Source organism: Microchirus variegatus, assembly GCF_963457635.1.
Source record: "Microchirus variegatus genome assembly, chromosome: 17".
NCBI lineage: Eukaryota > Metazoa > Chordata > Actinopteri > Pleuronectiformes > Soleidae > Microchirus > Microchirus variegatus.
In genome coordinates, this window is record NC_139818.1 from 7429835 (window position 1) to 7443347 (window position 13513).

General features: G+C 41.9%; 1 protein-coding gene across 3 annotated transcripts; it reads left to right on the plus strand.

Moving 5' to 3' along the window:
• The first annotated feature begins 6598 nt into the window (after nucleotides 1-6598).
• atxn7l3b (ataxin 7 like 3b) lies at nucleotides 6599-12852 on the plus strand. Of its 3 annotated transcripts, XM_083904363.1 has the most exons (10): nucleotides 6599-6662; nucleotides 7153-7202; nucleotides 8170-8294; nucleotides 9083-9215; nucleotides 9326-9497; nucleotides 11010-11110; nucleotides 11203-11225; nucleotides 11319-11364; nucleotides 11480-11554; nucleotides 12423-12852. In XM_083904363.1, exons 3-9 carry the CDS (start codon nucleotides 8244-8246, stop codon nucleotides 11506-11508), a joined length of 555 nt encoding a protein of 184 aa, XP_083760489.1. In that variant the 5' UTR covers nucleotides 6599-6662; nucleotides 7153-7202; nucleotides 8170-8243; the 3' UTR covers nucleotides 11509-11554; nucleotides 12423-12852. The 3 variants fall into 3 exon arrangements, with proteins under 3 accessions (XP_083760489.1, XP_083760487.1, XP_083760488.1); XM_083904361.1 differs by lacking the exon at nucleotides 11480-11554; XM_083904362.1 differs by lacking the exons at nucleotides 6599-6662; nucleotides 7153-7202; nucleotides 11480-11554 and having other exon boundaries at nucleotides 7838-8294.
• Nucleotides 12853-13513: the final 661 nt, after the last annotated feature.

Below are 13513 nucleotides of genomic sequence, written 5' to 3' on the forward strand. Positions count from 1 at the left end.
GTGTTCCTACAGGCCGGCAGATAAGAGCCGCACCGTCACCGCCTTCTTCTGCTGTAAGCCAATCACAGAGTGAGACGACACAACAGCTGCACATCTGTAGTGCTGGACTGGAGAGGCACCGAATTCCCTATAATTTGGCGAATAGTTATAGCCTGACTTGGTGGGTTGCACACTTCCTAAATGAACAGTCAGAGTCTGAGTGTGTTTTGTTGCAACATACAAACGTCTCAATTTATACTACACATCAAAGGCAAAAAGTTATCAAAGGCCTGAACATGTCTACGGACACAATCTTGACTCAACAGGAAGTCGGTCATTTTGACTTTAGTCGCCATTTCGCCACAAAACAGAAAGAGCCCTGTGACTTGGCCATACATTGACCAATCTGCTCGAAATGTCAAATGCGAGACCAGGGGCCCGCTCTGAACATGTCTGCAAGCCATCACCTGTGCACAGGAAGTAGGTCATTCCAAAACCGCAAGTGTCCTGCAACTCGCTTCATAAATGAACAATGTCATCTGAGCAGGTTTATCGTACCAAAAATTTAGACCATTTCCAACAAAATAGGAAGTGCCCTACAACTGTGCCATACATTGACCGATCACCTCAAATCTTCATATGTCACACAAGAGACCTACCCTGAAGAGATATGTTATTATTATCACGAGTGCATATGTGCAGTTCCCATAGTAAGTATGTATTCCTATAGTGGGACCTGAACAATATTTTTCAGTTATGGTAATGCATGATAAGGAACTGGCATGGCTGACAGTCACAACAGCTTGCTACGCTAATGCTAATCAAAAATAAAAACAAATTGCGTTGTGCCTAATGAGGTTGCACCGTGTTTGTATTAGTTAGTTTGTTAGCCCTACAGTAATGCTAACCGTAGCCTCTCTAGCTTACCTTTGGAAACACGTTCGCCAAGTGAGCCGCAAAATAGAAGCATGCTAATGAAAAAAAAAGTGCTTGCGTATTGGTGAATGGACACCTCGTCGTTTCAGGATAACACCATGGTCTGTGGTGAACCGTGTGAAAATGTCTCACCCACCGTGAGGACAGCCTCTTCACTTCCACCTCCCCGATACAGACAGCGCAGCTGCTGCTGATGAGCCACTGCCTGCCTGGTGTAGCATGATAAATCAGGGAAAGTACAGCATGATAAATCAGCGAAAATTAAAATTCCTCCAAAAAGATGAAGGATGCACACCATCGGGCCATGCTCAACCCATATCCAAAGTTTTAGGGCGATCTGACTATAACAGTCAGTGAGATTTGCCCATCACAGACACACAGAAACATGCTTTATAGATAGATTCCATGCCTTTGCGGTGATTTCTGTGGGGGTCAGAGGATTACTGCACTCCCCGACTTTCATGAGGGCCCTTTCATGAGTTCCTCGTTTTGTATTATTTTCTGGGAGAATTTGGAAAAATATATTTAACGAGGAAAAAAAACATTTATAACAACATTTGTATATTATTTTCAATCCCTGAAGTATGGAAGCCCCTTTCGGCCTCTGAAAAAAAAAGGCACACCCAAGTCATAATGAGATACGAGGTCATCATTCTGAGATAGTGTGGTATAGCATCTCATGGGATATCATCTCACAATTATGACTTAGTATCTCATAATAATGTTCTGAGTGAAATATTGTTTAGACACTATTTTGATAATAGATTAATCAGTTTGAAGCTTTTTTCATTATTAAAACAAGATTTCTGATTGTTTTAGCTTCTTAAATGTGAATATTTTCTTCCGACGTTTCTTTGCTCCATATAACAAAGAAATCATTAAAAGTGAATCATTTTGTGGACAAAACAAGACATTTCATTATTTCCAGGTTTGACAAACACTGATCGATTTTGGAATGTTTTCTGACATTTTATGGACCAAATGACTGTTTGGTTTTATGGTTTTATACAGCTAAACATCCCAAACACAAGGAACAAACAGCATGCTAACAGAGCTGGTAAAATGTTAAAAAGAATTCAGAAGCATAACAATTATTATTATTTTTTATCATTGTTTATTAAAGAAAAAATAATAGTGCAAGTCTGAGTTGTGAGCAGGGGTGCATGCGTGTGAGAAGGTGTTTGTGTGTGTGTGTGTGTGTGTGCACACCTGTGTTTGCACGGGTATGCTCAATAACTTAGGCACAACACATATATTTCCCGAGGTACGGCTATGGCGACTCCCTCTGGATCAACTCGTCTCCATCCTCCTCACCCTCTGCCATCTTTCCACCAGTAACGTAACTCAAGCTAACCTCTGTAGGCATCAGAGTCATTCCTACAATTCGGTGTTGTGACTTTCTTGACCAGGCAAGAATTTTGTATTTAGAATTATTACAAATGTCCACCCTGTTATTGGACATTCTCATCTTTATTTAGTGTTTTGAATGCACAGTCATTGTGATATTTACATTTTCTAAGAACAAAAATGTCCCTTATTTATATTATTATATTATATATTAAAAAATAAGCCATAAATATATATATTCATCGTCATAGCACCATTGCCCAACATGATGACCTCAGGCCTTGATTGTTCATCATTACAATTTGAGCTTCCCTCTTGGAAAGGAGAAGGTTTGTCTCCTTCAGCCCATAGCACCCACAGTCAAGTACACCTCTGTCTGCCTGCCAAAGGCAAGTTATGGCTCGATGTTTGACTTGGTGGATTTTCATAGTTCCTTTGACTGTCACAAGTGGGGGCACAGATATCATGTCTTGGACTTTTCTCTCAACATCATCTTCTTTTACAAAAAAAGTTCCACTGAAGTCCCCATGTTCTTTAACTGTTTGGCCTCTGCAATGGGGATATCAGCTGACCTTTTAAGAGTAGCCCCAACACCATCTGGAGCCCCCTTTCCATGGCTGGCCGCAAAAAAGTTGATCTTTTGAAGCCTTTCTTAAAAGGGTCTTTTGACAGAAGGTAAAAGTTGCCCTTCTGTCTGAGTTGCTCGGCCATCGCTGAATACATGGAGACAATTGATTACTGAGTATCTCTCTCTCACCATATTTAACACAGGGTCGAGGTGGGTCTGCATCACGCAAAAAAGCTTTTCTGCAGCAGACAGCGGTGCCATTCACTGACAAAAAGATGCATGTTGTTTAAATCGGACATTTTGAAAGTATGTAAAAACAAAAACAAATGTATAAAAACATGATATAAAGAAAGAACAAATACAAATAATTACTGGAAATACTTATTCATTAGCCTTCTGTAGTCCATCCATCCATCCATTATCTACCGCTTTATCCTCCACCAGAGGGTCACGGGGGGTGCTGTGCCGATCTCAGCAGACATTGGGGGATAGGCAGGGTACACCCTGGACAGTTCGCCAGTCCATCACAGGGCCACATAGAGACAAACAAACCAATCACTCACACACTCACACCTACGGTCAATTTAGAGTGACCAATTCACCTAATCCCCATATCGCATGTTTTTGGACTGTGGGAGGAAGCCGGAGAACCCAGAGGAAACCCACGCACACACGGGGAGAACATGCCTTGTTCCGAAGTTGTTCCAAACGGGGCTCGAACCTAGGAACCCGGGTCTTCTTGCTGCAAAGGCAAGAGTGCTAACCACTACACCAACCGTGGGCCCCTTCTGAAGTCCACTCTGTTATTATGAATCCACCCTGTTACTGTGCAAAATGGTAACAGGGTGGACAGTAACAGGGGGGATATTTTTGGCTTAAGTTAGCCATAGCTGCTAATGGATGAACAACATGCTAGCATGTGGTGACCACAGAGGAGGATTTATATTTATTATATTTTAATAAAATAAAATGGAGTAACAGAATGGACGTGTTAAGCTTTGTCGAGTCAGTGAGTCATTCTAAAAGGCTAAAAAAGAGTAGATTGAAGAGTGATACTTACTGTGATATTACTCTGCTTCTTATAGGGCTCTTGGTTGTTTACAAACATTGTGGATGCGTGCACAACGCGGTTTCAGAAGGGCACCACTCAGCGCTTAAGAAGCAGTGTTGTCGTGAAGTTAGTTGGCTCTCATGTACGAATTCAGACGGCTAAAAAAAAAGAGGAGATGTTTTCCTCCGCCAGCGTGTCGCCTAGTGATAAAGCAAATTATGCTTGGAAATTCACCTTGGATACAGCTTGATGACACATATGCTTTAGCGCCGGTGGATTAATGACGAGATGAAGTGGCCCCGTCTGTAGTGGCCCGATATCCACTCGTACCTGATCGACATTCCGAGTCTTTATTCCAAGGAGAACTTAAAGTCCTACATGACTCTAGATGCTTATGAAAGTGAACTGTATTCACTGTATTTAACAGTATTAGTAACACAACTTGTCCAGATTTTTAGCAGCAGCTTCTTACAGCTCACTAAATTACCCTCAGGAAAGGGCGAGCAGAACAAGTACGGCAGACAACGTGAGTGTCTTTAAGAGGTTTTATTCTATACACAACTTAAAGCGGACCTAGAACAGAAGTTCCAATTAACGTTGTTTGTTCTGCGTCATTACCTTGTTTAAGAAGCCCTGAAGGTTCAAAATAAACAGTTCAGCCACTGCTGAGAACGCTGTGTTTTATTGTAATCTCGGGCTCAGCGAGATCTCTGAAAAAACCCGATCCGGTTACGCAAACACCGGTTCTCCTGAACAGCAGATCGTCCTGCTCCGGGCACTAGTCCGGGCACATCCGGTTGAGTACATTGAACCGCAGAAGAAGAATAACGTCCGTTGTGGAGGTGTTTCACGAGTTCCAGAAGGGGGAGCTGCGCTTCTGAGAGCGGGTGTGCTGAATATACTCTTCTGGGTCTTCTGGGTGAGAGAGTTGAGTCAAATCTCGTGGCTGGGAAACACCGTCAGAAAAGAGGATTTCTATCGGCTCGTTTACAGCAACTAGGAGGGTTTTGACCATAAAAACAAGTTAATGTATGTAAGTAGACCTCCATAACTAACATATAATATATGTTATATATGTTATATATAGGGCCCACGGTTGGTGTAGTGGTTAGCACTCTTGCCTTTGCAGCAAGAAGACCTGGGTTCCTGGGTTCGAGCCCCGTTTGGAACAACTTCGGAACAAGGGCCTTTCTGCAAGGAGTTTGCATGTTCTCCCCGTGTGTGCGTGGGTTTTCTCCGGCTTCCTCCCACAGTCCAAAAACATGCGATATGGGGATTAGGTGAATTGGTCACTCTAAATTAACCGTAGGTGTGAGTGTGTGAGTGAATGGTTGTTTGTCTCTATGTGGCCCTGTGATGGACTGGCGAACTGTCCAGGGTGTACCCCGCCTATCGCCCAATGTCTGCTGAGATAGTCACAGCACCCCCCGTGACCCTCTGGTGGAGGAAAAAGCGGTAGATAATGGATGGATGTTATATGTTACTCTATGTGAGCTTTACTAGGTTGTAAACCGACAAAGCATACAGCTTCTGATGATCAGTTACAGATGAAAAACAGGGAAATATACATGCTCCATACCTGTTGGAAAGTTCTACACAACTAGCAAAACAACCGGAGTACATTAGCTTCTAAGCTACGGTAGTTTGACTTAAACCTGAGTTTAATTATGCTGTTGCTCTCAAACATTGTTTTTTTTAACATTGTTATGCATAGTAATAATTACTTCATTCATGTTAGCTTGTTACCTGATACCCAAAATGAACGTAACGTTAACTGATATGGCGTGAGCACGGCAAATTCTTGCTTCTTTTATCATTTGCTCGTTCCAGTCGCTCCTCCTGATGTCTTGCAACCAAAGACGTCTCCGGCAACTTGGTATCCGGTAAAACTTCAGGCTTTTGTCTTGTTTGTTAAAACGATTAGTGCAACCGACAGCACAATAAGACATGTTGTTGTGTTGCTCACAATAGCGCTTTCTGCAACCGACATGAGCAGTAGAGAGAAGGTGACGCGCGTGTGACGTAAGACTTTCCTCCAAAAATCTCTGCTACTTCCTGAGGATCATGTGACTTGAGGAGTAGTCAGTGGATGTATTTAAAGGGTTATCCATCAGAGTAACAAGAGGGGGCGTCAACACCGGGACATTAATTATTTAGAAGTTTTAAAGCATTAAAAATTAATTCATTTAAAAAAATAACATTTATTCTGAACAAATAAGATTTAGGCTCGTCACATATTTGAACAAGCATGACAAAAATATATATTTTTTTATTTGTATTACTTATAATTGTAAGTGTAGTTGAGCAAACATGAATGGGGACATCAGTTTGGCCGGTTTGCAATAAAATCAGATCAATTATTTTTAAGTAATTCATCCTTATTATATATTGATATGTTTTATTATTTAGTTGGGAGAATGGGGGAGTTCGCACAGGGCACCATACAAGCTTGAACCGCCCCTGCTAACACCACTAATGTATGCTTTTCCTCCATCCGTCCACACAGTATTATTTCCCACAGATTCTGAAAGTTTAATTTTGGTGTGCGTGATTAACCCCCCTCCCTACACACACATATTTGTTAACGTGCTCCGTCACATCCCATGAAGCCCATGTGTACAGGAATCCGGATGAATGTGAGCACATTGCCCTGTCCGCTGCTGTAGATCCACCGGCAGTGCTGCAGAGGAAGCACTCGCTGCTGTGGGAAGTCGTCGTGTCGCGCGATCGATTGCTCCTGTCTGATCTCGCTGACGTAAAGATGGATGCCTGGCGAAACAGGTAAATAAACAGTGTTTCCCGATCTGTGTGGCCGTGGTTGTGCGATTCCTGGCACCGGGGTTTGTACAGGAGCACACGTCGCGTCGTTGTCTGCCCCCCGCTCTTCATTCAGGGTTTGTACGGGGAGGTGGGAGGCAAACCGCCGCACTGCAGTGCAACACACCGCTCGCTCGCTCGCTGCCTGGTTCGTGGACGAGCCTATTTTTTTGCACTCATTCGTTTTCTTTCAATGTATAAAAAACACACTAACGTGCTACATAGTCTCGTACCTACTGAGCTCAGTGTGCTGTCTGGGACACAGAGTGGGTTAGCTTGTAGCTGTGTGAGCGCCTCTCCTCTTTCAACCTCTTGGCATTTCCAATTCCTCCACCAACCTATTCATAGCCTGGCTCTTTGTTTTCTGCGGCAGCAGGACGGCACGGCTCGGCTCGGAAACATGGAGTCACCACCTGTATGTGTCTGACTTCTTTGTCTCTTCTGTTATTTGTAGGTTATAACGTGGAGAAGCTGCGTCTCTCTGCTGTTCACCACCGTGTAGTTGTAAGTAGGTGCTTCACACACACTCATGTACACGCTCTCACTGTGGAACCAGCCAGGTACAGTACACTGCGAAACATCGCCTCATTTCGCCAGGCAAAGGACTATTAATCTGCACTCTCAATAATTTCCATTTTCATTCAGCTCTGTTGTGTGAAATGCTTGGAAAAGCCATAGCACACCACCCCTTTTGAGCTCTCCATTCATTTCTAGTGGGAAATGTTTTGCAGTTTTCTGTGATCTTCTTTGCCACTGTTACTTCAAACACCCAGAAAAGCCATAGCACACCAGTCTCAACTGAAGCACACCTTTTTTGGCATATTCATTAATTTCCTATGGGAAATTTTTCATTGTTTTCCATAGTTTTCCATACTTGCCACTGTTACTCCAAATTCTCAGAAAAGCCATAGCACACCAGTCAAGACTAAATCGCACCTTTTGGCCTCTCCAATCATTTCCTATGGAAAATTATTGTTGCAGTTTTCCCCAATTTTCTTTGCCACTGTTATTCCAAATGCCCAGAAAAGGCATAGCAAACCAGTCTCAGCGTTAAAGCACGTTTTTGGCCTTTCCATTCCTCTCCTTTGCCACTGTCACTCTAAATGCACCACCTACTGCAGAGCTCGACTGATCTTGTTTTTGTTTTTTCAATGGCAAGTCTTGATTCCAATCTTAAGAAATCAGGGTAGCCAATGGCTGATATAAGATGCCGATTTGGAAATACTGTAAATGGAAACAAAAGCAAGGGAAATTGTGATGGCTGCAGTCAAGTGGAAACAGTGGAGTGGGTTTTTTCACTGTCCCATTTACACATGGATTTGAAAGCTTTTTACTTTCAAATGAGTCAGGGGTGATATTTTAAAATATTCAAAACACAGGATTAACAACAATATTGTCATTCAGAAGAAGGACAATCAGGATTCACTGGCTTATCTCTCTCTCTCTCTGTGTTGTGTCCCTCCTGCTGCAGCCCCTGTTCTGGCTAATGCTTGCTGCGCTACAGCATGACCACAGCAGTGTCGGTTCATCTCGTAATTCTGGCAAATGAAAATGGAGGAGGTTTCAATGTCCAGCCTGGACAACAGCAAGCTGGAGGTACAGTATTACACACACACACACACACACACACACACACACACACACACACACACACACACACACACACACACACACACACACACACACACACACACACACACACACACACTTACATTCATTTACTGGCGACTTACTCTAACCTTTACCACAATTATGACTGGCCTAACCCTGACCCTGACCTCAACCTTACCTTAAAACATATCTTCACCTTAAAATATAGTAATTTACATTATGGGGACTTGCTTTTGTCACCACAAGGAAGACAAGTCCCCATAATGTGACTGTCCCAACAACATTAGTAATACATGGACACACACACACAGAAGTAACAGTTCAGGTTCTGTTCTGACTGGAAATGGAACAGTAAACCACTCACTCTCCTGCACCATAACTGTCTTTTGCTGTCTTTTTTGGTACATTTGTCTCACTTTCTTCATTCTAAACAATGGATTTCAAACACCAAAGTCACAAAATGACACTTACTCACTGAGGCAGTAGTGGATCACCAACTCTGTGCGCTGTAATGTAAAATGGCCGATATTCTTCATGGACTGCAGGAGTGAGCGTTTTGCAACGTGAGACTCACTTCATTCTGCAGCTGAAAAACTCTTTCTAGTGTTGAGATACAGCAGCAAACATATTTTTTAAGATGTCATAGACTTCAGCAAGCATAGATTGCACTAGTTTCCCTAAAGTAAAGTAACATAAAATCAGTTTTTCTTGTGGCCGATGAGTGCACAAAATGGCCTGACTTGTGCTTCTGTTTCCTGATCCTACCATGTCAGGTCCTGGCTCAGGACATCCTGTCTGACCTGGTGGAGGATGCATGCTTGGGTCTTTGCTTCGAGGTCCACCGGGCTGTCAAGCAAGGCTATTTCTTCCTGGACGACACGGACCAAGAAAGCATGAGGGACTTTGGTGAGCACAGTGAAGGACATGGCAGCAACACACTAGGGAAATGAAATCTCTCTCTGTAAAATGTCATAAGGCTCATGTAGAATGAAACCAAATGCTTTGCAATTTATCAGAAATTGTGGACCAGCCTGGGTTGGATGTGTTTGGCCAGGTGTATAACCAGTGGAAAAACAAAGAGTGCGTGTGTCCCAACTGCAGCCGAAGCATCGCTGCCTCACGCTTTGCCCCGCACCTGGAGAAGTGCCTGGGGATGGGACGCAACAGCAGCCGCATAGCTAACCGCAGGTAACGTGAGAGTCCAACCATCCCAGCTATGCTCAGTTCCTCACCAGATGGGCCTTTAAAGCTGCAGTGCAATCATTTTAAATACAAACAAATGACCATTACACTGTGTTCATACAATGCTGATTATATTTATCAGCTCTGTGCAGACTCTCTGTGTTTCTCTGTATTAGTGATTAGATCCATGGTTCTCAAACTGTGGTACACAAGCTTCCTCTGGTGGTACTGGGAGGAAAATCAGAAATACTATAGTCCACAGATCCTTTGGTACCTAAGAAATGTCAAATGGCACAAATGGCAAACTGTGCCAAAAGAGAGAACGCCTAGACCTCTCTTTACTAAAACCTCTGTCATTTTACTCTTCTTCACTTCAGCAGCATCAGACTTTGCACAGATCATGTCCACGTGTTGTTACATGACCTCCATGCATTTTTAAGCTCCTACTGCATATTTTAAAGGTGATATTTGCTTTAAAATGCAATCTTTTTTTAGGCGAGAGAAAAAAATCCTAAATTTATGATGTGTTCAATGAGCATTTACTCTGAAACTACTACTGCATCTACAGTGAAACTTACACCTCTGGTGGATTCTCACAAGTATTACCTTCATAATCCACATAGAGCTTGTAACTGCAGAGATTTACTCCATTTAGTCTGGGCATGTTATTTTCGAGTAGCGACTCCAAAAAGAGGCTCAGGGAAGAAGAGGCTACTACGTATTTCTTAAAATCTATCATACACATACATACATTTTACAGCAGTTTAAAACTGAATTATATGTAGATTTGGGGATTAGGCAAAGTGGAAACTTAATTCACCGTAGATGTGAGTCTGAGTTTGTCTCTATGTGTCCCTGTGATGGACTGGCGACCTGTGCAGGGTATACCCCGACGTTTTGCCCAATGTCAGCTGGGATTGGAATCAGCGCCGCCACTTTATCTTCCACATGAGGGTTGAAGATGATTGAGTGAATGATCTAAACTTTAAATTAAATTAGTCCTTTATCAATCTGGCAGGGGAAATTCCTTCTCTGCCTTTAACCCATCCTCAACTAAATAGTCTGTATTTATGTACCGCTTTTCCTCGTCTACAGTTTTGCCATTCAACCATTCACTCACACTTTCATACAAAAAGTATGAAGCAGCACATCTTCTATCACTCATCTTTCATTTCCATTCACATCCTTGGGTTAAGTGTCTTGCTCAAGGACACATCGGCATGTAGACTAGCAGAGCCAGGAATCAAACCCACGACCTCTGAGTTGAAAGTTGACTCGTTGTACCACGGAGCTACCGTCGCCCCCAGAAACTAGAAACCTTTAAGATTTAGAAGCAGCGGGCAGCCACTGAGCAGTGCCCGGGGATCAATGGGGGTTGGGTACCTTGCCTGAGCCCTTATTGGACCTGGTGGGGAGTCGAACCGGCAGCCCTCCAGTTGCAAGCCAAGAAAAAAAGTAGTTTTGGCTCTGTATGTTTTTGTTGTTTTTCATTGAGCTTTTTTCTTTCCTCTTCTACAGAATAGTCACTGGTAACAACACAAACAACAAATCGGAGAGCGACCAAGAGGATAATGACGACGTCAATGATAATGATTGGTCATACGGGGCGGAAAAGAAAGGTACGGCATCAGCAAGGCTTTGATTGTTGAAACGCCTACAATGACTTCAATGTTCTTCGAACTAAAACAAACAAATGTCTGTCTTTTCACAGCCAAGAAGAGGAAATCAGAAAAGGTTTGTTTCAGGATATGAACATTGAAAAAATAACTAATTATTCCATTTTTTTTGTCAATGTGAACAAACCATTTTTCCCTCTCTTCACCATAGAATCCAAACTCACCCAGAAGATCGAAATCATTCAAGCATAAGAGCAGTAAGTACATGCAGTATATTGGGCTGTCATTGTTGAATTCTGATCACTGTAAACATGTTAAAGAAAACTACCTTTTTAAACGTGGTGTGACAATTTTGACAATTCTTCTACGCAGGGCCGGCCCAAGCCTTTATGGGGCCCTAAGTTGAATTTCAATTGGGGGCCCCCTCCCAACACATTGGAGTAGCAGGTGCTTGCCTATACTTTATACAAATGTAACACTGTCTATTTTGTATTCTGAGTTTTTAAAAATGTGAATATGTTCCGCTTTCTTTGCTCCAAATAGCAAAGATAGATTTATAGACCAGAAAAGTACTCTAACCATTTGTTAGTTGCAGCTCTAATTTATAATTGTGTTATATACACCCTCTTTTGTATTAACTTGAATTAAACAAGTAAACCATTCAATCACTCTGGTTTTCGAGACGTATAACAGATGTACTTAAATGTGCACTAAATTAGCAAATCTTGAACTCCAAAATAAAATGAAATACCTTGAGCTTAACACTATTTAAATATCTAAATGTATCTAAAGATATCTACATTTCTTTAATATGTTAAAATGTTTTTTTTGTCTCCACACACTACTGGGGGCCCCCTGTAGTTCCCTTAAGCCCTGCTTCTATGGCAATACTTAACAAAACAATTAAAAACAAAAAGTTAGGGCTGCAACTAACAATTATTTTCATATTTTCTTGATTATTCGAGTAATCGTTCGGTCCATAAAATGCCAGAAAATGGTGAAAAATGATCAGCAAACCTCAACAAACGATTCAGTTTTTTTTTTCTGGTGGAGCGAAGACATCAGAAAATATTCACATTTAAGAGGCTGAAAAATCTGAAATCTTGTTTCAATTATTGAAAAAACACTCAAAACTGATGAATCGAAATAGTTCTATTCTATTTATTTTCAAGCAGTTAAACACATCTACAAGCATACTCATTGGTTTTAAATTAAATTTCTGCCAACAAAACCCCCTAAATGTTTCACACTGTACGTTTAACCTGATGCATAATTTGATTGAATCGACTATTCACGTTTATTTGTCTTTCCACAGGCATGATGGGTCCCAGACGTCGAATGGACAACCAGGAGGGCCCACGCATGCTGATGAAAGACGAGGCATTCCCTCAATAACACAGTCGGCCACAAACACACATTCTATTTCCATTGTGTGTGTGTGTACGTGTGTGTGTGTGTGTGTGTGTGTGTGTGTGTGTGTGTGTGTGTGTGTGTGCGTGTGTGCGTGTGTGTGTGCGTGCGTGTATGGTGTGTACATACACACAAGGAGACCAAGAACACTTATCCTTTGGTTCTTTACGATGTGAAATCAGTGGACGTCGATATCATGAGCGACATTGTATGGTGTTTGCTGCTCCGTGGACAGAGGCAGTCCAGACCTCCTACTGTATACTTGACAGTTTTGTTTTCACCACAAAATCATTGTAACACCTACCAACACTTTTTTTTTCTTTTGCTGCATAATAATGAATATCACAGTATATAATGTGACTGCACAGAGGCAGCTGTGTGCACATACGTATTATGTTTCTTAAAAATACAGAAATTAATAGGCATTAGGTGTACTTCTATTTCCTCACCTCATCCTTTTGGAAAAAAATAATGTCAAAGACGATCCATGTTTTGTGGTTTGTCTTTTTTTATTTTCACATTCACCATCAGGCTCGTAGTTCTCAGTTGAATTACAATCGTGTATGTGGGATTGTGTGTGTGTGTGAGTGCGCGTGTTTGTCGTTCAACTGTGGAAACTCGTATTTCCTGCACAAAGCAGGTTTATTTTTTGTTCCTTATATTATTTTTCCCCCTTCTGTGGATAGATTGGGTTGTTTTCTACCATTCAAACATGTCTTTGTATCATGTGTTTACATTGTAAAGGGTGACATATATCCTTTGTGTGATGTGATAGTGTAAATGTTCCAATAGTTGAATTGCTGCTATCATGGCTCAGTTTTTTTTTTCATCTGTCTAGCATAATAAATGATTTGTTACCTGTCCCATGGCCTTGCGTAGTACTTAGCCCAAATCACCAACAGGGGGTGCTGTTGTTCATGTTTTTGGGCTTTGCAGTCGATAAAACTTCACCATATTGTACAGGGGTTTTGCGAAATGCAGTAAATCTAATACAGA

What these genes read in the sequence shown, in the direction of transcription:
- atxn7l3b (XM_083904361.1), top strand. Translation starts at nt 8,244, where the DNA reads ATGAAAATGGAGGAGGTTTCAATGTCCAGCCTGGACAACAGCAAGCTG. An exon ending in TGGACAACAGCAAGCTGGAG is followed by an intron (nt 8,295 to 9,082) that starts GTACAGTATTAC and finishes CTACCATGTCAG; the next exon opens with GTCCTGGCTCAGGACATCCT. An exon ending in AGAAAGCATGAGGGACTTTG is followed by an intron (nt 9,216 to 9,325) that starts GTGAGCACAGTG and finishes GCAATTTATCAG; the next exon opens with AAATTGTGGACCAGCCTGGG.